The sequence below is a fragment of the Acomys russatus genome, chromosome 13, assembly GCF_903995435.1.
Source record: "Acomys russatus chromosome 13, mAcoRus1.1, whole genome shotgun sequence".
In the NCBI taxonomy this organism is placed as follows: domain Eukaryota; kingdom Metazoa; phylum Chordata; class Mammalia; order Rodentia; family Muridae; genus Acomys; species Acomys russatus.
Window position 1 is genome coordinate 36,165,954 of NC_067149.1, and position 24,442 is coordinate 36,190,395.

General features: G+C 42.6%; 1 protein-coding gene across 1 annotated transcript in view; it reads left to right on the forward strand.

Moving 5' to 3' along the window:
• Itpr1 (inositol 1,4,5-trisphosphate receptor type 1) overlaps nucleotides 1–24,442 on the forward strand; it is a 333,498-nt gene that overhangs the window by 138,128 nt on the left and 170,928 nt on the right. Inside the window, exons 11-17 of the mRNA XM_051155019.1 lie at nucleotides 5,624–5,719; nucleotides 7,212–7,256; nucleotides 10,961–11,115; nucleotides 19,017–19,116; nucleotides 20,320–20,480; nucleotides 20,831–20,972; nucleotides 23,374–23,532. Of these exons, the coding sequence (XP_051010976.1) occupies nucleotides 5,624–5,719; nucleotides 7,212–7,256; nucleotides 10,961–11,115; nucleotides 19,017–19,116; nucleotides 20,320–20,480; nucleotides 20,831–20,972; nucleotides 23,374–23,532 (858 nt within the window). The remainder of the gene's footprint in view (nucleotides 1–5,623; nucleotides 5,720–7,211; nucleotides 7,257–10,960; nucleotides 11,116–19,016; nucleotides 19,117–20,319; nucleotides 20,481–20,830; nucleotides 20,973–23,373; nucleotides 23,533–24,442) is intronic.

Sequence of the window (24,442 nt, forward strand, 5' to 3'; positions counted from 1 at the left end):
TTTGGTCACACTAAAGGTCTTGGTTAAAATGTGTCATAAAACAAAAACAAATGCCGTGATGTAAGAAAGGGAAGGTAGAGGGGAGGCGTGAGGGTTGATAGTAAAGAGAGGGCGATAAGAGAGTCAGGTGGAGGGAGTAAACAGACTGTATCACACACAGTGTTAAACTATCAAAGATCCTGAAAGATCCAAAGAGTTAGCACCTGAGCTTGAATTTACTAGATGATCTGCATTTTCAAAGAGAGATAAGTGTGATAGGTCCTGTCATGTGAGGGAAAGGCTTCGAACTGGAAACATAGTATGAGGCAGCCTTGGCATCACATTGAATAACCTGGCTTTTGGAGCAACACAGGATGGACATGGGAAAATGGCTTTGCTGGCGACAGGAGCCTCAAATTGCACCTATCAAGGCTGCAGGACATTGGGAATGCCACTCACAGGCAAGGGAAGAAGTATGGAAAGGTGTTTTGAGTAACAACACAATCAACATGCTGCTTATGGGGTCTGCTCAAACTACTGTACCAACCAAGAACCATGCATGCAGTAAAACTAGACCCCCTATTCAGATGTAGCCAATGGACAGCACATTCTCCACAGCTGTGTGGAGAGTAGGGACTGACTCTGACAAGAACTATGGTGCCCCCTATTGACCACTTCCACTTGGTGGGGAGGCCCGGTGGCACTCAGAGGAAGGGTAAGCAGGCGACCAAGAAGTTGTCATCATATGGTCAGGGAGGAGGTCCCCCTTGGTGACAGGCCTAGGGGAGGGGAACAGGGTAAAAGAGGGAGGGGGGGGACAGGAAGTTACAAGTGAGGGGATAACAATTGAGATATAATCTGAATAAATTATTTAAATAAAAAGAAAAAATGACTCTGTTCTCAGGAATTGGCTTGCAAAACCAAGAAAGAAACTGATAAGAATATTTGACTCTAAAGATACTGAGAGCAGGAAGGAAGGCATTGCTGTCCTCCCCACTCAAAGTCTCCATCTGAGTGGCTGCCTTTCTGTCTCTACTTCTTAACTTTCTCCTTTCTCCCTCCTCCATCCTTGATTATGTCATGTCTAGCTTGAAATCTAGGCAAATACAGCAAAATGCCCAAGCCATAAGCACAGAATTCTGTGTTCATTCTCACGTCCACTCAGCTAAGGAACCAGCACCTGGATCAAGAACCAGAAGAGACACCCTTCAGAGGTCCTCAATGTGTCCCTGAGTGCTTCCCATGTTCTCCTGGACAGGTGGCTGCAGACAGGTGGCCAGCCCCTTGCTGAACAGCACAGAGCAGCTGTTAGGCAAGGCAGCCTTCACCCCTCTGTGTTGTTGTGTGCTTTAGACAATTTGCTTCTTTGTCTTGTCTCCTGGTGCTGTACTGTCCACATCCTATGCAGCTCATGAGTCAGCCATTTGTTGATGGCATTTGAGTTGTTTCTAATTTGGAGCTGTTATAAATAAAGGTCCAGGGCCGCTTGTGCTTTGACATAAGCGTCCATGTGTTCACATACATACGAGTGGGATAACTGAAGTCTATATTAGGTATAGGTTTCACATTATAAAAAATTGCCAATTCAAATTCAGGGGTGGCGACTTGCCTCTGATTTCAGCATTTGGAAGCCAAAGCAGAAGGATTGCTGTGAGTTCAAGGAAAAGCTAGGCTGTAGAGCCCCTTACCCAAAACAAAACAAAAAGGAAACTGGAAAGGAGAATAAAACTGCCCAGCTGCTTTCTAAAGTGGAAGGAGTATTTTCAAATTCTCACCATGAGCATTCAATATGGTCATTCCTTTCCATGTCAGCCGCTGAGCTTGATGGGAAGGGGATGCTCCTTCCGGCCTTTGCCTGCCCTTGTGGGTATGCTGCGAATTTTCTTTGTGCTCAACTGTTGTTTGTGCAGCTTTTCTGTTAAAGTGTCTACTCAAATAGTTTGCCCATTTAAAACTGCCCCTCCTTTTCTTCTACCTGGCGGAAGATATAGGCTCATTTTGGCATTGTGTAGATAATTTGCTGTAGTTGTCATGATGAAAAGACACCTGTCTTCCTGTCATCCATCTGTCTACCCACCCTTCCTTCCTTCTTTCCTTCCTTCCTTTCTTCCTCCTCCTCTATCTATCTTCTTTGCTGTTTCCTTTTCATGTCCAAACCATTTGTTCTTTGAATGTTCGCATATGTTTAGGGCCAGTCAATTAGTTAGATTTTAAACTCCCTGCGAGCTAGAGCTTCGGTTAGAAGTTTGACTTTGGTTACTGATATCCTCCTTGTTCACACGTGTGTGTGTGTGTGTGTGTGTGTGTGTGTGTGTGTGTGTGTGTGTGTGTGTTTGCTTTTTCCTTTGCATTCAATTTAGTGTCAGAGAAGAAAGTGGGTAGAGGAAAAAGGAGACAGAGGAAGTGAGAGGGTTGGGGAAGGAAGCAGAGAGGACACGGGCAGAAGGAGCAGTAGGGCATCAGTCTCCCCAGGCTAACTGCAAGTAGGAAATGCAAAGGAAGGAAAACTGGACACTTAGGAAGTAGAGGAAAAGCAGACTGTCATCCCCTTAGCTCACTTCCATTGAGCCATTTTTCTGTGGACAGGATATTTTTTTCATAGTTGGCACTATAATAAACAGATTTATTGGCCTGCTTGATCATAAGTAAAAGAAAATGTGTAAGCCTACAGAAGTCAGAGTGTCCAACTCCAGTGCCTTAGAAACACTTTGCCAAACCTTACTCATTCAAAATAGATTGAGTTGAATAAAAAATGGTAACTTTCCAAGGGGTTTTAACTTGAATGTCCTCTTGAAAGCATTTTCCCTCCCTCTGAGGACAACCACCTCTCGATTTCTTACTCCATTAAAAGCTGTCTCCTGACAGTTTGTTGTTTTTCTTCTGAATTCCCTATGAAATTTTTTATTTTTCCTTTAAACTATTTTCTGCCTTATTGGAAACTTAAGTATTCCTTCAGAATAAAAGAAGGAAAGCAACACCATGTATTTTGTGGATTAAAAATAAAAAAGATCTAAGGGTGCTGGAGAGAAGCGTACTAGCTGCTCTTCTAGAAATTTGAAGTTCAGTTCTCAGCACCTGCAAGGCAGCTAACAACTCTCTGTAACTCCAGTCCCAGGGGACCAGGTGGTCTCTTCTGGCCACCATGGGCAATGCATGCACATGGCGCTCAGAAATGGAATCAGACAAAATACTCATACAAAGAAAGTTTCAAAGACCATTCAAAAGAGCTCTTGAGGGTCTCATGAGGTACTAGCGTAGCCAGCTGGCTTTAGTTAGCGTGATGTAGTAAGACTGTGTTATATGTGTTTCCCTCTACTTCCTCCCTGCTGTCTCTGTGTTGTGGTGGACATATATTTTGTTTCTACATGGATTATAAACTTAGTTCACTTTATTATTTGCCTTGCTCCTGGGGATGTCCAGCCAGTGGCCCATAGGTCTTCACATAAGCGTATGTACGCCCTTGTGACCTGCAGGATGTGTAATAGAACCCCTTGCATGGTGTTGCTCACAGAAGCCAAAACACTGGACACACAGGGAAGCAGTCACTTTTGCTGCAAAGACACGCAGACAGCACCATGCAGGGGTCTTCCATGTTTGCTTTCACGGTTACATCCTAAGTGCTAGTTTGTTACAGAGATCCAAGTTCGAATAGAGGATTTCTTCAGCAGAAATTCCTGTGTCTTTTGTAGTGAAGGCCTGCAATGGTTCAATCGTCTGTATTCTCATTTGTGTGAAAATAGCTTTGTTTTACTGTCATGTAAAAATGTTTTTCTTTCTTTTAATTAGAAGCTTGTTAGGGATGCAGTTCACACACTGTATTCACATTGAAAAGTATACAATTCAGTAATTTTTAATAGATTCATGGGGCTGTGCCATATTGGCACTCTAAATTTTAGAATTTTTTAAATCACCTCCAAGGAAATTCTGTCCCCAGTCACCCATTACCCCCCAACCCCGACCACATCCCAGTTTCCTGGCATGAAATCAACTTCTTCTATGGATGCTCCCTGTACACAATTTGTTGTATGTGCTTTCTCTTACATAGGGGACTGTTTTGTTGCAATTTGGGATATTATAACAAAATACTGGAAATTGATTCCTAAATGTCATCACATGACACAGTGAATTAGGGAGTTCTTTGGGGTCTTTAATTTAGGGGTACATATTCCCTTCATAAGTCTCTGAGCCTTTAGCTTTGGGGGTTAGATGTCAACATAGGAATCGAGCGAAGGAGCACACACATTCATAAATCTGAGACTGTCTTCACAGTTCGTCCTTATTTGCATATGTGAATACTTGCTCCATCATTAATGGTAAATGTCCAATGTAGTCCATAGAGTCTCTCTGCCAAGGCTTGTCAATCAGAAGCATTCCCAGTCCTGTGGGAACGCTGAAAGTATTGAAATTTCAGGTGTGTGTATATGAGGCGCACTCATGTGTATATATATGTGCATGTGTGGGGGTGTGTTGCTGGGCCATGAATCCTGGCCTCTGTGTATGTTAGTTAAGTACTGTGCCAGTGAAGTATACTCCTGCCAGTCTTTATCATTTTGTGATCTTAATCTTATGGGGTCTTTAGATAGTGGTGGTTTGATATTCAGTCAAAATTTATGAAAATTTTTGGAGCTTTCTTTCATGTGTAGCGTTATACCTATGGAGCTCCTCCTCCCAAACTCTGGCCTTCTCCTTCACCCCATGAGCCTTGTGCTTCGACATACCCTCACGGGGATGCTACTCGAGTTCCGAGAGACCACAGAGACGCACCCTTCCTGCGTAACCAATACAGCTGTTTCATACATCCTTCCCAGTTCTCTCCTTTGCTGTGTTGATGTCATCTTTATACAACAGCACAGTAGTTACATATGTCACTTGCGTTATCACATTTAGAAGATGAAGTGTCATGGTAAATACCCCAGGTGCTCCTCACCCTCACATTTGAGAGCACAGGTCTACCTATGTGTTGTAGCACACAAGTACATATATGGGAAAGATCTCTGACATTTTATTTTATCAACTTCTGCATTTTGTGTATGAATTTCAGAATCTTTACTCCTGGAGTAAGGGAATGGCTCAGCATTTGCCATGCAAGCATGGGTTCCTGGGTTTGTATCCCTACTTCCACAAAAGAACTAAGTGTGGTGGCAGAGACAGGCAGATTCCCAGCTGCTTACTGGCCAGCTAGTCTAGCCAAAATGGAAGTTTCCAAGTTCAGAGAGAGCAATGAAGCAAGATACCTGAAATCAACCTCTGGCCTTTACATGTGCAAACACAAGATGAGTGCGCAATGTGTGCAGCATACACATGCACGTGCACACACATCCATATAGTCAACTAGCAAATGAGCCTTATATTTCATTAGTATTAAGGCAGAGATTTAAATAGTGTTGTAGTTCTTATTCCAGACATTGTACGATAACTAGGGGACAATCCTTTCTATAGAGAAACACCATTTTAATGATTATGCATCTCTAAATTGAGACATTGCATCTTGAAGATTGGCACAGCTTTGTTAGAAGCATGCTGACCCCTGCCCCCAAGTGGAAAATACAACCAGTACACTGTGACTTGTGATATCTCTAGTTCAGTGGCATTTGTTGTGGGCTGACAACTCTTCCAAACCCATTAACTGTCTTCCCTCTTGCAGGTAGTCCAGCATGACCCATGTCGGGGTGGAGCTGGGTATTGGAACAGCCTCTTCCGGTTCAAGCACCTGGCTACAGGGCATTACTTGGCAGCAGAAGTAAGTAGATGCTCATGGTTTCCTCTTGGAAAGAGAACTCACCTTGATTATCTTTTATCACTCACCTGCAGCAGCTGGACGCCTGGAAGCTCAAGGAAGTACTCAGCCGCCGTGCTTTTCTTACTGCCTCTCCATTTTCTTCTGTCTCATTTCTCTAGAAAAGGAAAGTTACAAATGACTGACATACTGTGTGGGACTCGACAGGGGTCCTGATCAAGATGTAGGGAGAAAGAAAGTTAGAAAATAGTGCTAATGTAAGTTTGTAGGAAGGATCTCCCGTTTTGTTGCTGTATACTGCTTTGCTTATAGTCATCTACCCACCCCACTTCTAACACAAGTGCCTGATACAGTCTGCGCTGGACACATGGTATTTACAATCAGAAACGTTGAAGTACATGGAGAACTAGAAGGTTTCAGAGAAACTGATTCCTTGGGGCTTTAGGGGGAGACATGGGTGTCATCAGTCTTATAAGAATATCAGAAGTCAAATTAACATTTTTGGTTTGTGTGTGTTTGTGTGTGTGTGTGTGTGTGTGTGTGTGTGCTGGATTCTCAAATTAACTTTTGAGTCAGCATTTCACTCTGCAGCTCAGGCTGGGTTTGAATTCTCTATCTTCCTGCCTCAGCCTTCCAGCTACTGTCTCTAGCTTTTGAATGAGTTTTAAGGAAAGGAAAGACTTGGTGTTGAAGGATAGGAGGAATTGCCTATCCTTTGTAATATCCTTAATTTTTGTATTAAATTAAGGAGCATCCTGCTGTGTAACAGATGTTGAGTGTTACGATAATCTGATGGAGGACGTATATACAATCATATTCAGAGTCTAGTAGTATATCAAAAGACCGCACTGTTGTCTGGTACCACTGGGTCAGGATGTCTAAGGATTTGCATGGCAATCAGTAATGCTTCGGCCATGGCCCTATGAATTTGGAATCTAAATGTGTAAACTACCCAGAGTGTCTGATACTTGTGCTAACTGATGAAATAGTTAAGAACCACACATGAAGAAGTCCAAGTTGACATCTAAAATGGAGTCTTAGGAGGAAGAAACCCCGCTAAGCAGCTTTGTTAACCTTTGGTTATGAGGTTAAAGATTAAGCGTGGTTGTCTTACCTGTTATGTTTTAAGGTAAATGTAGTTTTTTTCTAGAGGCCTCCGGTTTCCTCTCTTTCTTTTATGTAAAAGTAAGCAGGGTTATTGTGTGTTGACATTATCTTTACCTTAGGCCTTTACCTTTGCCTTCCTAGTGAATTTGTTGTGTTTTCCTTGTCCACACTCAGAGCTGAACTGTCTATTAGTGATTGGTGGATTGTTCTGTGTGTACTGTAACTGTGTGACTTGTATCATTGTTGTGGCATGCTGGCTCTGTGAATAGAGGGAAGGGACAAGGTTTAGCTCTTCAAGGATGGCTGCAGGTGGCGTCTCCTGCAGATGGGTCCTGGTCCTTGAGAAAGCAATGGATGTCTTAATTTCCTAATGATTCTTTTTCATCAGGCAGACCCTGACTTTGAGGAAGAATGCCTGGAGTTTCAGCCCTCAGTAAGTACAGGCAAGAGCCTTCTTGTCTTTGTCTGATAGGATGAGGCCAAACAGTCTGGAGCCCCGTTTAAGAAACTGCAAAGTGACTTTTGAGTGTTGGGGAAGGGGAAGACTTAGGCTCCCGTCAACAGGTCTTGTTCTGTGCTTCTCTTAAAGGAAGTCTATCCTGGTTGGTCCAGGCCCTCCCGGTCTTGGTGGTTTTCCTGTGTGCTCAGTCAAGAGTCTCCGCCTCTAAGTTGAAGTGGATAGTATCTCAGAATATTTCTGGGTGGGAGCTGGTGCCGGTCCTTGTAAAAGCTGGCCTCTTACAAACAGTTGTCTCTTGATGCTCTTGACCTTGACCTGTGACTCCTCCAGATTTTGAAGTGATAGTGAATGCTATCCTTCTGACTGCAGAGATAACACATGAGGCCTGGTACACATGGCCTCGCATGGGCAGTCTGGTGGCTAATCTCTAACTGATTTTTACAAAGTCAGAAATGGGCTTTAGGTTCTGATGTGATTTCAGATTTCAGGGCAAAATGGATTTAGCTTTGGAGAAATCACTCATGACCAGTAATACTGATCTGTGCATGCCCCGCTAGCGGCTGAAGAAGGCAGTGGTCATGTTTCATGGGCATAAAGGCATCCACAAAATGAGTCTATTTGTAGAGTGCCTTATGCTGAATTCAAACCATACAAAATGCCAGACAGATGCTGTCTGTTTGATATGTGAGCACATGTGCTGTTCTCAGTGGTTGCTTCAGTAGGTAGTGTTGAGGGTACTTGTTTTCTCATAACATTTGAAATCGTACATCAAAGAGAGGAAGTAAGGTAGTGAGAACTCAAAATGGAGGTGCCAAGAATCTGGCGTTAACAGGTAACTTTCTAATTATGTTTGAGTAGAAGGTTGGCTTCCAAAGAAACTGAGCCACCGTGCCTGGAGGACTTCTGGCTGTGACTACATGGACCTCCTAGTGCCTTACCAGGGCCATCTCCGCCTCTCACTGTTCCCACATGGTGCCTGGGCTTCCCCTTCCCTTTGCCTTTCTGTCACCTTTACTTCTGCGAGCATTTGGAAAGCTGGTCCTCCACAGTTCATCTGCTCGGAAAATAGACCTAATTCAGCTGGCTATTAGTCTGAACCCTTGGCCTGCCTTTATTTTCTTGTTTGACATTTCTTATTTTTGGACATTTCTTTATTTGAGGGAAGAAACCACCTTGTATGGCCCCAGTGCTGCCAGCTGAGCTATCACAGAGGGAGTCTGACCTTTCATATGAATGTCAAGCTGTGCCCCATTTGAGGGGGAGATGATGTCCGAGTGAACCGTGTGCTAGCTCTATGAGAGGTGGCTCCTTTGGGTTCTGTACATGACGGAAAACAACATTCTCAGTGTAAGATAAAGTGCTGTGATTGCCAGCCCAGGAAGGAGGGAAGAGATAGACCCTCATTTAATACCAGACTGATCACTGACAGGGTGTGTGATCTTGAACATGTAACTTCCCCTCCCTGAGCCCCACTTTTCTCCTCTGTAAAAGTAACATTTTCATGATGCATCAGATCAGCAGGGACTCCAGTGTGTTCCTATCCAGTAGGCCATCTTGACTTCACAAGAGTTAGGAAGGGTCTTGGCGAGTGGTCCTACTGTGATGCACCTCAGGCTTTTTTGGATACAGTGGTTTCTCTCAGTCTCACGCTTCCCCCATGCCAATGATGCACCAGCAGGCTGGGTGTAGATCAAGATGGCATTGATCTGATGGTCCCAAGGTTGCTGGGACCTGATTCTGCACATGGAGTAGGAATGTATAGAGAGTGCCTCACTTGTCTCAAGAAGCTGGAAGCACAACATTGGTCTCCATGGGCAAGTATTAGCCTTAAGAGAGCCCTGCTTCCTTCATTGCCTGTTTAGCTTGGAGTCAGAATAGTTAAGTCCAGAGTCATATATAAACCTGGATAAAAAGCAGCCTGTTCTCAGCTGCTCATGGTTTTCCTGGAGGTTGCCACCAGCAAAGCATTAGACTTAACTAGCTGTGTGGTGCTCCTTCTAAAATCAATGGTCACTTGCCTGGTCCCAGAGAGAGTAAAAGGCCAACCCAAGCTTGTTCCCTGCTGCTCTTTGTACGTGTTCCTTTCTTCCCACTAGGTGGCATATGCTGACTGCATACTGTGGACTCAGCTTCTGGGTTACTTGGCTAGATACAGAAAGCTTACTGAAATGACAGTTTTCCTCTGAGTCTGCTGCTGTCTCTAAACTGTCACTGCCTGTAACCAAGCCCTGAGCTATAGCTGGTTCAGACCTTGTGTTGAGAGTGGTGTGTGGGACACTTCGTAGGTGACAGAAGATAGGAGAGAACAGATGTCCATGGTTTCTCTGCTGCTCCAAAGGCACAGAGTGTTCTTGCTTTAGCATAGAGAGAAGAAAATGCCTCAGGTCTGTTTAGGTGTTGAGAGAACGACTTAGTTGGATTTTTATTGGTGGTTTGGTTTTTGAGACAGGGTCTTGCTATGCTGTCTAGATTAGTCTTGAACCATTGGCTCAATCAACACCACAACCCCCATGAGCCCCCAGCCTCTCCAGTAGCCTTGTTAGCTAAGACTACAGTTCCATTCGAGGCTAAAGAAGTGTCTTAGCATTCTGGCTTTCGTATTTGAAGTCATTCATTTATTTATTCATATAAATCCTGTTTATAAATGGTACATGGAAATGCTAAGTATGTATTGTGAAAATATCAAGTTGAAAAAAAATACAAAAAGAAAAGAACATTTACCTATAATGTTGGAAGCAGAAGTTCTTTGTGGAGCTGAGTTTCACTCCTTTTCCTTTGATTTGGCATCCTGTTCTTCATTACTGAATCTTCCTCTATATATTTGGGCAGGAGGTGATGTTTCAGCCAGAAAGAAGCAAGCTGGGGATGAGGAAATCGTGTTTTCCCAGCAGATACAGGGCATGTGGTTACACCAGGAATGCCAGGCATTGTAAAGAATTGTAGGCATGGTCACTAAAAGAGATCGCAGAGACATCCGAGCAGGCATTCATTCTAATCCTACTTGCTCACTTAACATCTCTGGCATGTGGCCTTTGCTTTGGAGATGAGAATGTGTCCTTAGAGTTGCCCAGGACACCTTTGTCATTGTTCATCGGGCTTTACTGTGAAGGATTTTCTTTCATTTTAGCCAAATCCCACTGTAGCATGAGTGGCCCTTTGCTTGTCATCACCAGGTTTCTTAGTTAGTGACCAATGTATTCTTCAAGGCTAGAGTGACTTAACGAGCTCTATTGGCATTCTTACTTAGGGACACCTGAATTCACGCTTATATCTTCTTTTAGGAAGTAGCTGTGCCATATTTTTGTAGACAAGCATTAACGTGTTTTTGTACCACCACAAATAACTAGTTTCCCAGGCCAGGTTTCCTTTTCCTCAAGTGGATCTCTGCTCCCTAGCTGTTGCACGTGGAGTGAAGATCTTCAATGCCTCTAGCTCTCTTTCCATAGTCATCTGCTGTTGTCCCTTCACAGGGCTTGAACATTTTGTATGACAGTTGAGACATATAGTCTTGGAGTAGGGGGCCGTGGTCCCCGTGTAGGGCTTCTCTGAAACTGTGGTCCTTCGCCTGCCAGCTGCTGACACTGGTATTTCTCCTCTCTTCCTGTGGACTGTGGCGTGATGATGGTAAGTGGGGCTTTTACCCACCGAGCTCCTCACATGACTCCTTTTGCCCTCAGGTGGATCCTGATCAGGATGCATCTCGGAGTAGGTTGAGAAATGCCCAGGAAAAAATGGTATACTCTCTGGTCTCAGTGCCCGAAGGCAATGACATCTCCTCTATCTTTGAGCTAGACCCAACAACTCTGCGTGGAGGTGACAGCCTTGTCCCAAGGTATGATTTTAAAATTCATTATGGTAAGAGAATCGTGGCTGGTCTTGATGGCTGGATGTGTGTCTTGGCATGGAAAGTATCCTGACCTTCACTTGAGCACTTATGAAGGAGGTAGTGAAACTCGTTGCCTGGCCCCAACATGACACAGGGGTTTATATGGCTCATCAATGGTAAGTTGTTGATAGTCATGTAAAAAGTACTATATTTATGAGGCTGGAGAGATGGCTCAGGGGTCCTCCTTAAGAGGACAGAGGACCCAACACACACATGGTAACTCTCACCTGTCTGTAATTCCAGTTCCATGGGAACTAATACTCTCTTCTGGTCTTTGTGGGTACTGCATGCACATGATAAACTCACTTGAGTGTACATACACATAATTTTAAAAATTCTATTTAAAAGTACTGCATTTAGGCCGGGGAGCTTGGTTTCCAAGCTAAAGGACCTCAGTTTGAGTCCTTATAACCGAAGTGAAGCTGAATGTCGGAGCCTGTGTCTGTGATCATAGTGCCTGACAAGATGGGCGGTAGAGACAGAAGAGTAGCCTAGTGTGTCAGTGGTGAGCAAGAGACTGCCCACGCAAGGTGTAGAAGGTGAGGATTGACCTTTGACATCTATATTCATGCAGGAGTGTACACACACATACACACACACACACACACACACCCCCACACACACATATACACACACATGGCAGGAGTAGACAGAGAGACAGAGAGAAAAGGAGAGGGAGAGAGAGAGAGGTGAGGAAGAGGAGAGGAGAGGAGAGACAGGAGGATCAGAAGTTCAAGGTTATCCTCAGCTAATATAACAAGTTTGAGGCCAGCCTGGGCTACATGATACCCTGTCTCAAAAAGCACAGCAAAACTAACACACGTGCACGCACGCATGCACACGACACTTAGGTGTTTAGGTTAACAGCCCATACCTTAGGCAGTTCAGTACTTTTACACATTTTTTTCTTCCCCAAACCTAGGTGATCTCTTAGTCAACTAGATAATGCTAGGGCAGCTTGATACCCATGGGGGACCTCCCTTTTCTCTGAGGAGAAGGACAGGGGAGAATGGGGAGAGTGGTATGTGAGGGGGAAACTGGGTGGAGAGAGGGTCTACAATCAGGATGTAAAGTGAATAAATAAATTTTAAAAAATAATTGAAAAGAAAAGTTACAAAATTGAAAATCACTGTGTGCATAGTAAAATATTGAAAAGTTAGACCTGTGTTCTCTTTTGAGTATTTTATTCAACTTAACTATTATTTTTATTGCCTAAGAATGTAATTTTTATAGCTGGGCAATAGTGGTACACGGCTTTAATCCCAGCACTCAGGAGGCAGAGGCAGGTGGATTCTGTGAGTTGAGGCCTGGTTATAAAGTAAGTTCCAGGAAAGTTGTTTCAAAACAACAACAAAATATTTTTTATATTGTACTATAAATGGAAGAGCCAATATTTAAATGAATTTTGGTGTTTTGTATATGTGCATGATGTGTGTATATGGATGTCCATGCTACTGTGTGAGTATGGAGGGCAGAGGGCAGCCTTTCTGTAGGCTACAGGATCAAACTCAGATGCCATTCTTTTTCTTTTAAAAAATTTTATTTGTATGGATTTTTTGCCTGTATGTATGTCTGTGCACCATGTGTTCGCCAGGTGCCCATCACCATGTGGGTGCTGGAAACCAAACCCAGCTAGAGTTCGTTACCAATGAGGCATCTCTCCAGCCCTCTCAGAGTGACATTCTTATACTGTAATTGCTTTATGCATTGTACCATCTCCCCCAAAGCCATTTGTTTGTTTGTTTATTATTTAGTTTGAGGTAGGATCCCACTATGTAACCCTGGCTGGTCTTGAATTCACACCGACTTTCCTGCCTCTGCCTCCCAAGTACTGGGATTCAAAGTGTGCACCAACACACATCGTCAAAAAAATCAGTTCTTAACCAAGTCAACAATATTATTTACTGATGTCCAATTACATGTGAAGCACAGTGCTGAGCAGACACTAGCCTCATCTGATATAATTACAGTTTTGCATATTTGAATCCCCGTGAACTAGGTTTTATCCACCCCTTTTAAGGAAGACACTCAGAGTTTGAGCAGAGGATCTCAAGTTAGGGCCCCGTAGCAGAACCCATATAGGTACATGGCTGAGCCAGAGTGTTGGACAGTCCACCTTACTCTCTCTGCAGCGCTGCACTGGGTGGCAGATGTCTCACTGGTGTTTATTGGATTTTCATGGGCCCTTCACTAAATATGCCTTTGTGTTTCATTGAGTCTCCCTTGCCTCTTTCCTGCTGAGCCTGAGAAAATTGGGAAACTGAGCATCCCTCTTAGGTGACTGCTGTCTGAATTCATGGTCACCTGACTTGTGCTGTTGCTGTTCCTGGCCCTTCTCAGAGGAGAAGTGTAAGGCAGGGCCCATGGAGAACAGAACCTCATGGGGCAGCAAGACCTTTCTTTGTGATTCAGTCAGATTCCTAGTTGTTAAGCTCTGCTGGCTTGTTAACCCCTTGAGAATCTGAGAGAGGCTAGAGATGCCAGCTGGAAACCCCCACAGCACAGCTTTCCTCTAGATCTGTAACGTGTTATGTTCGTTTCCTTCAAAACTGATGCTGTGAGCTCTTGGGCGTCACAGGCATGTCATGTTTAGAAGTCGACATTACACAGCACTCCTTCCCATGCCCCAGCTTCCTCTTCTGTGGTGCTCCCTGAGCCCTGGGAGGTGTAGAATTAGTTGCAGATGTCCAGTTTAGGCTGAGTATCCATTCAGTCTCTTATTCTCAGCACTCTGACCAGTTCTGCTTCCCTCCATTGATTCCTATCCACCACAAAAAGAAGCTTCACTGATAGAAGTCGAGAGCAGCCTTCATCTATGAGAGCAGCTCTATGAGTGTAAGCATGAATGTTTATAAGGCATGTTAATAGCATGACCATTTAGCAGAATAAGAATAACAGATTCTGCTCCAGGACCTATGACACCCCTAGCCATCCATGAGCTCCCCTTCTGTGGAGTGGGGCTAAAATCCAGTCAGAAAGTAGTTAGCTACCCCATGACAATTGTACCACTATTGCACAAATGGGCACATCATGTCTGGTAGATCTACACTGTAACACAAAGGGCTCAGCACTGGTTAAGACTATTGATGTCTTTTCTCCCTGAGCAGACTGCACAGCACCTCCTGCCCCCATGAAAGTGGCTCTCAGGGAGATTGAGTTCCCTGTGTCCTGTAGCCAGATCATGCAGTGCCTTCAGCAGTAAGCCCTTGCCGTGCGGTTATAGTGGGTCACCAAGGGCAATGTCAACAGCTTGTGTTACTTTAGAGAACATTGGACTTTCCCTTACCAATAGCTCATTGGGAGGTATCCCATGCCTTGTGCTACAGTGATCATTTAATCACCTGAGTCTTCTGGAAGCAGCAGTCTTCTCCTGCAGGATAATTCTGCTCAAACTATTTTAAATTGAATTTTGCAATTTTACTAACCGGCAGTTTTCATGAGGCTTTTTCACGGATCTTCAGTTACCCCACTGACTACCCTCTCCTCTCCCCCATCCCCCAGTCCCATTCCAACTCAGTCTTTTAATCCTTAATCTACCCCTTCTTTCATCTCACAGTGCTCTGCTATCCCTGCAAGTACTTTCTTAAAAAGCTGGCATGTGTTGAGGTGGGCTTTCCTGTGGTATTTCATAGTCTCTTTCTTTGGGTTCTCTATCCACCCATTGTATGACTAATTATTTTTGGGTCTGATACATACTTTATATTTCAGTCCTCCATTTATTACTTGGTGACCACTTGGTTGTTGGTACTTTTGGCCTATGAGTAACGTTATTTTGATGTTTGTGTACACATTTTTTGTGATTCCATATTTCTGCTGAGTCCTAATCTAGAAGCAGAGCTATTGCATTGTAGGAATCTTGTGTTTAACCTTTGATGAGCCAACAGGTTGTCTCTTGAAATAGACTCACCATTTCTATTCCCATCAAGTAAGTATGTGAGGATTCCAACTTTTCTACATTCTCACCAATATTTGTCACTATTTTTTGAGTCATCCCAATTAGTGTGAAATGGGTCTCACTGAGGATTGGATTTGCATTTCTCTGATGGTCAGTCATGTTGATCATCTTTTCATGTGTTTATCTTCTCATATTCTTTGCCACTTTCCTTAGTTATATAGCCTTTTATTACTGGGTTATATGTTTTCTAGATACAAAGGTTATCTGATCCATGATTTGCAAATATTTTCTTGCATGTTATTCTTCCATTCTTTAATGGTGTCCTGAACAGGTTCAATTAATTTTTCAATTTGATTCTGCTTTTGGCTTTTTACTTAAAAAAAAAAAAAAAAAAAAGACTGGGCATGGTGGGGCATGCCTTTAATCTCAGCACTGGGGAGGCAGAGGCAGATGGATCTCTGTGAGTTCGAACTCAACCTGGCCTACAAAATGAGTCCAGGACAGTCAAGGCTGTTAGACACAGAAACCCTGTCTCGGAAAACCAAAACAAACAAACAAAACCATGGCCACAAGATTTTATAGTGATATTTCTTTCTAAGATTTTATTCCTTTTCATTGTTTATACTTAGATTCTTGATTCATTTAGAAATCTTTTAAAACATAAATGAGGTAGGATATATATATATATTTCAAAGCTTCCTTTCTTATTGACTATATATTATTTAAATAGGTGTTGGTCTGCAGAATTGAAAAGCATTGTAATTCAAACAATTTTTCACATTCTCAGTTCTGAGGACTAGTGATTTTTCTTAGGATGTCAGAAAACAAGGGAATAACATTTATAGCCTGTCCTGAAAGAGTGCCATGGTGGTTAAGAACTGGAAGATGTGATTTAAAATACCTCATTGCCCATGAGACTCTTCTTCATTGCATTCCCAAAGAGGGAATAAGGAACTCATTGGCATGTATTCCCTAGTGTCTTGGAAATCCCCATAATCCGAGGAGAAGAAAAGTTTAAGTTTCTGCAGCTGGCTAAGTGGTATTGGCTGGAAGAGGCCCCTCCCTCTGTGTTCTGTACTTTTGGTAGTGCTTCCTGGTGGGCAGCTTTCTTTGATAGTATAGTCTAAGCTCAGAAATGAGGCGAGGACTTCCGTTCAGCCTTGAGGGATAAAAGTTCTGGCGCAGTCTACCAGTGTATTCATTTATTATTGTCTTGCTGGATCTTTACCTGAACATTTTTCTTCATTCTTGCCCATGGCTGCCATCCTCAGAGCAAGAGGAGAGTAGAGTGTCTTATCCATTGATTGTGTAGAATCCAAGTAACCTCAGGAGTATGCATTCCTTTCTCAGCTGTAGAGGACAGTTGGAGGAGCACAAGAGAACAAAGTTTAACAACACACAAGTATTAAGATGCCACCCTGATTCCATCCATTACTGTGCACTAACCTATAAGTCATTTTTAAATTGTTCTGTATTTTTCTTATTACAGGTTGCAATGTATAAAGTTAGACACATAAACATCTGTCAAATGGTACCAACAAATGCATTTTTGCAATAGTCAGTAGATAAAGAATGCTTCAGAGCCAAGTAAGAAGGATAATGACTAATCCTGGATACATTGAACCAGATAATAAAATTGCAGTGCATGAGTTAGATATTGCATTGGGGGAGCATCTACTTGTATGAATATGTACTTGTCCTGACAACATGACTTTTGAGTTAAGGATGAGGAATGGTACTTCAGAAGAACTGAGTGAATGGGCTTTGTATCTTTGATAACATTTGTTATAGAACTCTAAGGAATATCATTATCCAACTAAAACTAAGGTCCAAGCTTTGATTACACTCTGAAAATACTGAAAATGAATCAAATTCAGAATGAAAAAAATGTAAGTGCTTTTTTAATATCTTGCTCATAGGGCTGGAGAGATGGCTCAGAGGTTAAGAAAACCGGTTGCTCTTCCAAAGGCCCTGAGCTCAATTCCCAGCAACCACATGGTGGCTCACAACCATCAATAATGAGATCTGGTGCCCTCTTGTGGCCTGCAGGTGTTCACACTATATACATAATAAATAAATCTTTGAAAAAAAACCTTGCCCATATTGGCTAACTCATGCTAATCAAAGTAAGTAACACTAGAGTTTCCTTCTTCTGGCTTTAGAATGTTCAAGACAGTGACAGCAAAGGCTACTAAGGTCTGTTGAAGGTGCATGTTAGCTTGGTCTCTCCCCCACGAATGTGGCATGCCTTGGTCCTGATTACTGTTACTTTGAATGATTTCCACTTTATCCTATCAGCCCCTAGCCTCCCAGTGTCTAAAGTTCCAGTCCAAAGTTATATCAGCTTTTGGTAACAGAATGCTTTCCTGTTTCTGAGTCCTCCTCAACTGTCTCCTAACCAGTCACGTTTAGTGCCCATTTCCTGTGCTTTCTGCTTGCTGAGTGTGATCTAATCTTCTCAGCAAGTTCTTGAGGGGCAAAGATTCCTTCCATTGTTTTCTACTATGCCAGGTGTGAAGCAGAGTTGGAAAATGTCTTAAACATGATGCATTATATAAAGAAACAATCATTTGTTTGTTTTGTGTTTGGTTTGGTTTTCAAGACAGGGTTTCTCTGTGTAGCTTTGGCTGTTCTGGAGCTCACTCCTTAGACCAGGCTAGCATTGAACTCCGAGATCCACGAGATCCATCTGCTTCTGCCTCCCAAATGCTGGGATTGAAGGCCTATGCCACTACCACCCAGCTCATAAAATGAGTTTTAAACCCCTTAGAGGACAAGGAAGCCAGTAGTAACTATATAAAATCCAGCTATTTAGAAGGAATCAGGTGCACTTAAGCTCTCCTGGGTTCATTAAGGTTACAATAGGTCTCTGGGCACAGACTGTAACATGTTACTTGTCATACATGTAACCATGAGCTACTTTGAATGTTCTTTGTGGAATTCTGTATTGTGTACATGTTTTCAAGTAAGAGGCTATCCTCTGATATCATTTGAAGAAATTGGCATTACTAACCCTGTAATGGACTAGGACTTTAGGAGACATTAGATGGTATAGTGTTTTGGTCTTACAAATAACAATTGACCAAACATCTTTGTAACCTATTTTGCTCCTGTGCTATTGTTTCTTCTAGAAAAAAAAATGTAAATTTGGAGCTGGTAAATAAGATATGTATGTTCATGTGTTTGTGTTTCATTTATCATGTTATCCCAATTTCCAGACTCCTTTTTAGAGTTGTTACTCATTACATGCTAGCCAGTGATGCACAGGGGCTGGACTGCAGCTCAGTCCTTTAGCTTGTATCTAGACTGTCAGGGCCCTTGAGCAATCCTGTCGTAAAACAAGACACCTACCACACATTTCCTTAAGCTTTTGTAAGCACTAGCTCTTCTCAGCTTTGGGATCTTAGAATCAAAATAGAAGCTCATTCTGCCTCAATTATGCACTCAGTTGAATGTTTATCAACATTTATATTTATCACTAAAGTATTGCCTGTGTCCTTCTAATTCATGTTTCTTATTGATTTGTAGGAACTCATTGTGTTATGGCTCAGTAAATTTTAAAGTCTGTGTTTTGTTCTTTTGTCTTTTTAGTTTACTATTTTTCTTTAAGCTTAGTCTATGATCATCCTGTGTGTATGTGTGCATGTGCACACAAGTACTAATGCACACGCAGAAGGATACCCCAGTTCTGTGGCTCCATCTCATGCTATTTCTAGTATTTATTCAGAGTGTCTTTTAGAAATTATCACATATTTCAGAAAGCTTAGAGTTATTATGAATTACTTTTTGTTGTAAACACATCAGTGGCAGGAACCACTGATTCCCAAATATATCTATAACAGAGAACTATTTTTGGTTGCCTGCTCTCTTTTGACAGAATGTGTTTTAACCAGTGGCTGTCGAGTAACTCAAAATGTCCCTGTGTCTGAAATTTTGCATCACTTCCCTTTAGGAACTCCTATGTCCGTCTCAGACACCTGTGCACCAATACCTGGGTTCACAGCACAAACATTCCCATTGACAAGGAGGAAGAGAAACCTGTGATGCTGAAAGTAAGTCCAGAACTTGGCTGCCGCCCTTTAGTCTCATGCTCTGATAGGGCTCCTTTGATGACAGGTAGGGAGTGCTGCTCTGTTGTTGGGTTTCTTTTAGCTTTGATAAGAGTGTAGTTAGTCATGGCCAAACTTGAAGTGGTAAAAATTTATTCCAAGGGATCTGAGTGAAGCAAACTCAGGACTTAGGAAATAACCAGACTTTTTTTTTTTAATTAAAAAAATATTTTTATTCCATTGCTGTTGAGAAGTTCTCTGTATTTTCATGTCTAATGTCACTTTGGCTATGGGAATACTTGTTTGTGCCTTGAGATACATTGATATCTTCTTGATTTTTTCCTTGTATCTTTAGTATTTTTTTTTCCTCAGTGTATATAAGGAGTATACTTTTTTGTGTGTCTAAAAGAGTTTTTTCAGCTGGATGTGGTGGCACATGCCTTTAATCCTAGCACTTGGGAGGCAGAGGCAGGTGGATATCTGAGTTCGAGGCCAGCCTGCTCTACAAAGTGAGTTCCAGGACAGCCAAGGCTACACAGAGAAACCCTGTCTCAAAAAACAAACAAATGAAAACAAAGATAAAAGCAGAAGCAAAATAAATAAGAGTTTCCCCCATCTCTGTTTATGGAGACTTCTTCTCTACCAGTCACGAAGCTTATGTAGCAAGAATACATCTGAGATTTTTCTTTTTAGAATTTTTTTTTTCTCTTATGAGTGTGTTCAGGTTCATAGCAAAACTGAACGATTTGTACAGTCTCTATGTCCTGTAGACTTAGTAATTGCTATTTTCTATATTTGCTTTTTCTCTATTAATAAAATGTTGCTTAATTATAAGACTCTTATATCCTTCCCATGAAAAAAGAAGCTACAAAATTACAGTTGTTCCTGTTGCATGTATTGACCCTCAGATTTCTTTTTCATCTTTTCCATTCTCACCACACAGTGTATACTCACAGCGAGGTGGCTTTATGTAACACAGTAGTACCATACACAATGCAAATGTTAAAAAAAGCCGTCCTTTACTACCTCGCCAGTCCACACAAAACTAATTTTCTACTTGAAGAACATCCTTCTAGAAGTTTCTTATATTACCACCAAGAGAACTCCAAGTTCTTTGGATTGCCCAATATCCTGTAAACAAACCATTTGATTAACATCCTACTTTCCCAGTCAAGATTATCTTACAACATCTCCCTTGACTTTCAGATTGGTACCTCTCCTCTGAAGGAGGACAAGGAAGCATTTGCCATAGTTCCTGTTTCTCCTGCTGAGGTTCGGGACCTGGACTTTGCCAATGATGCTAGCAAGGTGCTGGGCTCCATCGCTGGGAAGCTGGAAAAAGGCACCATCACCCAGAATGAGAGAAGGTGAGGGGCATCTGCAGGCACTGACCCAGCTGTCCTCGTGAGTGGCTAGACTTTGAAAAGCCCTTGGGGAGTTAAGGGATCAGAACTCTGAAGAGCTGTGTGAGAAAGTGGCAGGTTTCATGGGCAGCTTCGTTTATCATTCCCAGAAATGGGCACTTGTAAATTAATCTGCATTTGGTTTTGTTATAGAGTCACAGTGTATGTCTCAATTAGCTCCAGCTGTGATTTCAAGGATGCTAGAAAGCATGAGTCCTCTTGTTTACCTTGTTCTTAAAGCATGAATGTCTCCAGGCAAAGCTTTAACCTGTAGAAGTTTGAACACTGTCTTTAGCAAGCTCTGCTCCCCTAAGGTCTGTCACCAAGCTGCTGGAAGATTTGGTTTATTTTGTCACGGGTGGAACTAACTCTGGCCAGGATGTGCTTGAAGTGGTCTTCTCCAAGCCCAACAGAGAGCGGCAGAAGCTAATGCGGGAACAGAATATTCTCAAGCAGGTCAGTGAACCTTGATGTACTTTGGGGTTAGCTTTGTGAGAACCTGTGGGCATCCTGCTCATACAGAGAAATGGATGACAAAGTATGGATTGTTGTTTTTTTCCCCCAAAAGTACTGATTTCTTAGAGTAGTTTTAAGTCTATAGAACATTTAAGCGTCAGGAGAGTGTCCTCCCATATCCCTTGCCCCAGTGTCAGCATCCTGCAGCAGAATGGAACATTTCTTGAGTGAACATAGATTGATAGATCACTGTAATTCAGGGTCCATAGTTTGTGCTCTTCTTTTGGTGGTGTACATGATTTGTTTGTTTGTTTGTTTGTTTGCCTTCTTGACAGATGTATTGAGGACAGTCATAATATCATTGCCCTAAAAATCCACAGGGTATTTCCATTGCCCCCGAACCCTCTGCTTCTCCTATTCATGCATTATTCTTCACTGTCCCTTAGGCCCTCTCCTCTCTTAATTGTGTCCGTGCTTTGCCTTGTTTGGACTGCGGTGTAGTTGGAATACCGTGCAGGCTTTTCAGATACGTAAGGTTCTCCATGTCTTCTCATGACTCAATACCCAAGTCCAGTTGATAGATACCATACTTGATGAGCCATGAGCCATGTGAGCATTCACCTGTTAGATACCCTAAAAAGTGTTGAGGTGACACTTTTATGTTCTTCAAATTTAATATAATGTGTCATATTTCCTCATGGTTACTTCATATGTTTAGGAATTTTGCAGTATTTGACCAACCCAGAAGGCCTGTATTAGCTCTTACAGGCAGCTTTAGTGATCATTTCTATGTTTCCATAAAGGAGGAGTGGTAGTTTACAGGAAGTATCGAGATAACATTTAGCTCATATGAGTCAGCTTTCTGTCACTGTGACAACGCAGCTGGAAAAAATAATCTTAGAGAGAAAAAGTCTGTTGTGGCTCCTGGTTGCAGGAGTTTTTCTCCATTGCCACTAGCCCTGTCACTCTTGTCCTCTGGTGCAGTACATGATGGTGGAGAGCCACTCACCTAGAGAAACTTGCTTCTGTGACCACGCCCATCCAATGAAACCCAATCAGCTGTGAATCTTTCAGTGGCTAAATCCCCCCAATCAGATGACACACCATGACACAGTCACCTCCCATAGGACTCACATCTCAATGGTGCTGCTTCAAGGACAAGTCCTTTACCACGAGCTTTTCCAGGCTTTTCGGATTCTGAGTATTGACAGTATTATAATGTAAATCAGCCAACAAATTGAAGGCTGAGCAAGACAAGTCCAGGTAGAGGAACCGTGTATGTCTCTAGAGCTGCGGGAGATTTGCTTAGTTATTTCTTGGAACTTGCTGGTGACCACAACGGAAAGAGAGACAAGTTACGAAGCACTGTAGTTCTCCATGAAAATGTAGCATGTGGAAATCCTTCTTCCTGTTGGGCTATGACAGACAAAATTCATATTTCAACAAGGTTTGAAGTCCAGGAATAAATTACATCCAGATGTTTCATGTGGTGAATCCCAGATTAGAATTCTGGCTTAATGTCCTTGTTCATTCCCATAATAGCCATCCCTTGAGGGGTTAATCAGTGTTGGTCAGTTACATAGGACGCTGTACTTCGGTGTTTACAATTGCTGTGTGTTTTAATGCTTACAATACTTATGTACTATAGATAGTGTGATCAGTGTTCTCCCAGAGCAAGAACATGTTTGCTTTGGCCATGGTCTGCACTGTTAGAGAGTGTTTCCTGAGATCTAGCCCATCTAGTTGATAGCAAACAAGTACATTCATTTTGGTCTTATTAGGATTGTAATCAGGAGGCACCAAATCCGGCAGCCTTCAGAGAGCTCTGTAAGCTTTTAGAGATGATGGCTGTTTTTATAGCTTAATCCACAAGCAGGCTGGCTATTTGCATCCTGTTTGTGAAGACTCGAGGTTGGTGTGGCCAAGGTTACATTGCCTTACAGGAAAAGGGTTGGATAGTCCCATGAAACTAGGTGAATAGTTTCCATACTGTTACAAAACCCACTGAGTCTTCCTCCAGGATGCAGGCCAGCTCACTTTTTGAGGTCAGCCTATACCTGTGTGGCATGTGCAGATGGTGGAGTTCAAAAGTTGGACATGTGTGACACCTGGCTTAACAAATCCTCACAACTGCAGTTTTCGTCCCTGGATCAATGCTAAATTATTTTGATTTTCTCCCTGGCAGAAGTCATAGAGGCATATGATTTCAACCTACAATCCCTCCCTGCACTCTCCTAAATGTTTGAGGACTAGGAGGGCTGAGTGAGTGGGTGTCCAGCCCAGCTGATTGACAGATGCAGGTTTCAGTCCCTTGATGAGTACAGTTGTGTTCCTTCCTGGAAAGAGAATTTAAGTCTTAGGTATGCAGTGATGGCAGCTCGCTGTTTCTTTTTACAAACAGATCTTCAAGCTGTTGCAGGCCCCCTTCACAGACTGTGGGGATGGTCCGATGCTTCGGCTGGAGGAGCTGGGGGACCAGCGCCACGCCCCTTTCAGACACATTTGCCGACTCTGCTACAGGGTCCTGAGACACTCACAGCAGGACTACAGGAAGAACCAGGTGGGGTTAAAGTGGATGGGAAGTGATTGTTGGGTTCCTCCCTCAAGTTCACATGCCTTACTCATGCGCTTTAGGTGTTATGTGCTTTTGCATTTAACAGTAGGGAATAGTCCACTATTAAGTTTGCCCTTAAAAAGGAAGTAGATGGTTGGAAGCCTGGGAAGAAGATGCATCACAGAATTCTTGAGGCGAATACTGGAGCAGCCTCACACAGTCTCTTATAAATGCATGTGATTTTCAGGTGTCAATTTTAAAAATAAGAAATATAAACAATACTGAGAAATCTCTTTTGTGAACCTATTTCAGGTAAACTTCAGTTTTTGAGATTGAGGTTACATTTGCAGTATATGTTTGTGGGAGTATGTGTGTGTGGTATATGTGTATGTAGTATATGTGCAGGTATTATGTGCACATGTATCTGTGAGTGCACACACCCATGCCTATGGAAGTCAGAGGAGGTTATAAGCTGTCCCACTGTCACTTTCTTGCTTGTTGCTTTGAGCTAGGGTCTCTCACTGAGCCTGGAACAATGCTAGCAGCTGGTTAGTGAACCCTAGTGAACTTCTGTCTTCCCCCAACCCAGAGCTGGAGTCGTAAGTGTGTGTATAGCAACATCTAGCTTTCTGTATGGGTGCCAGATATTTGTGTTAAGTTCTCATGCTTGGGCAAGAAGCACTCACACACTGAACCACGTCCCAAGCTCTACACTATGTTTTGGTGCCATGTTACCAGAAGGCTTAAGCATGAAATAATTCCATGTTTAAGAAATGAAAGATTGTTTTCCTCCCACCTCCTTTCATGACTTCAGCCTTTGAAGGATACCTTTTCTTGACTGGGTCTAGATCGTGTTTGCTGAGAATCTAACTCAGTGACTAAAAGTGTATGTACATATTATGCATAGATTTGCAGA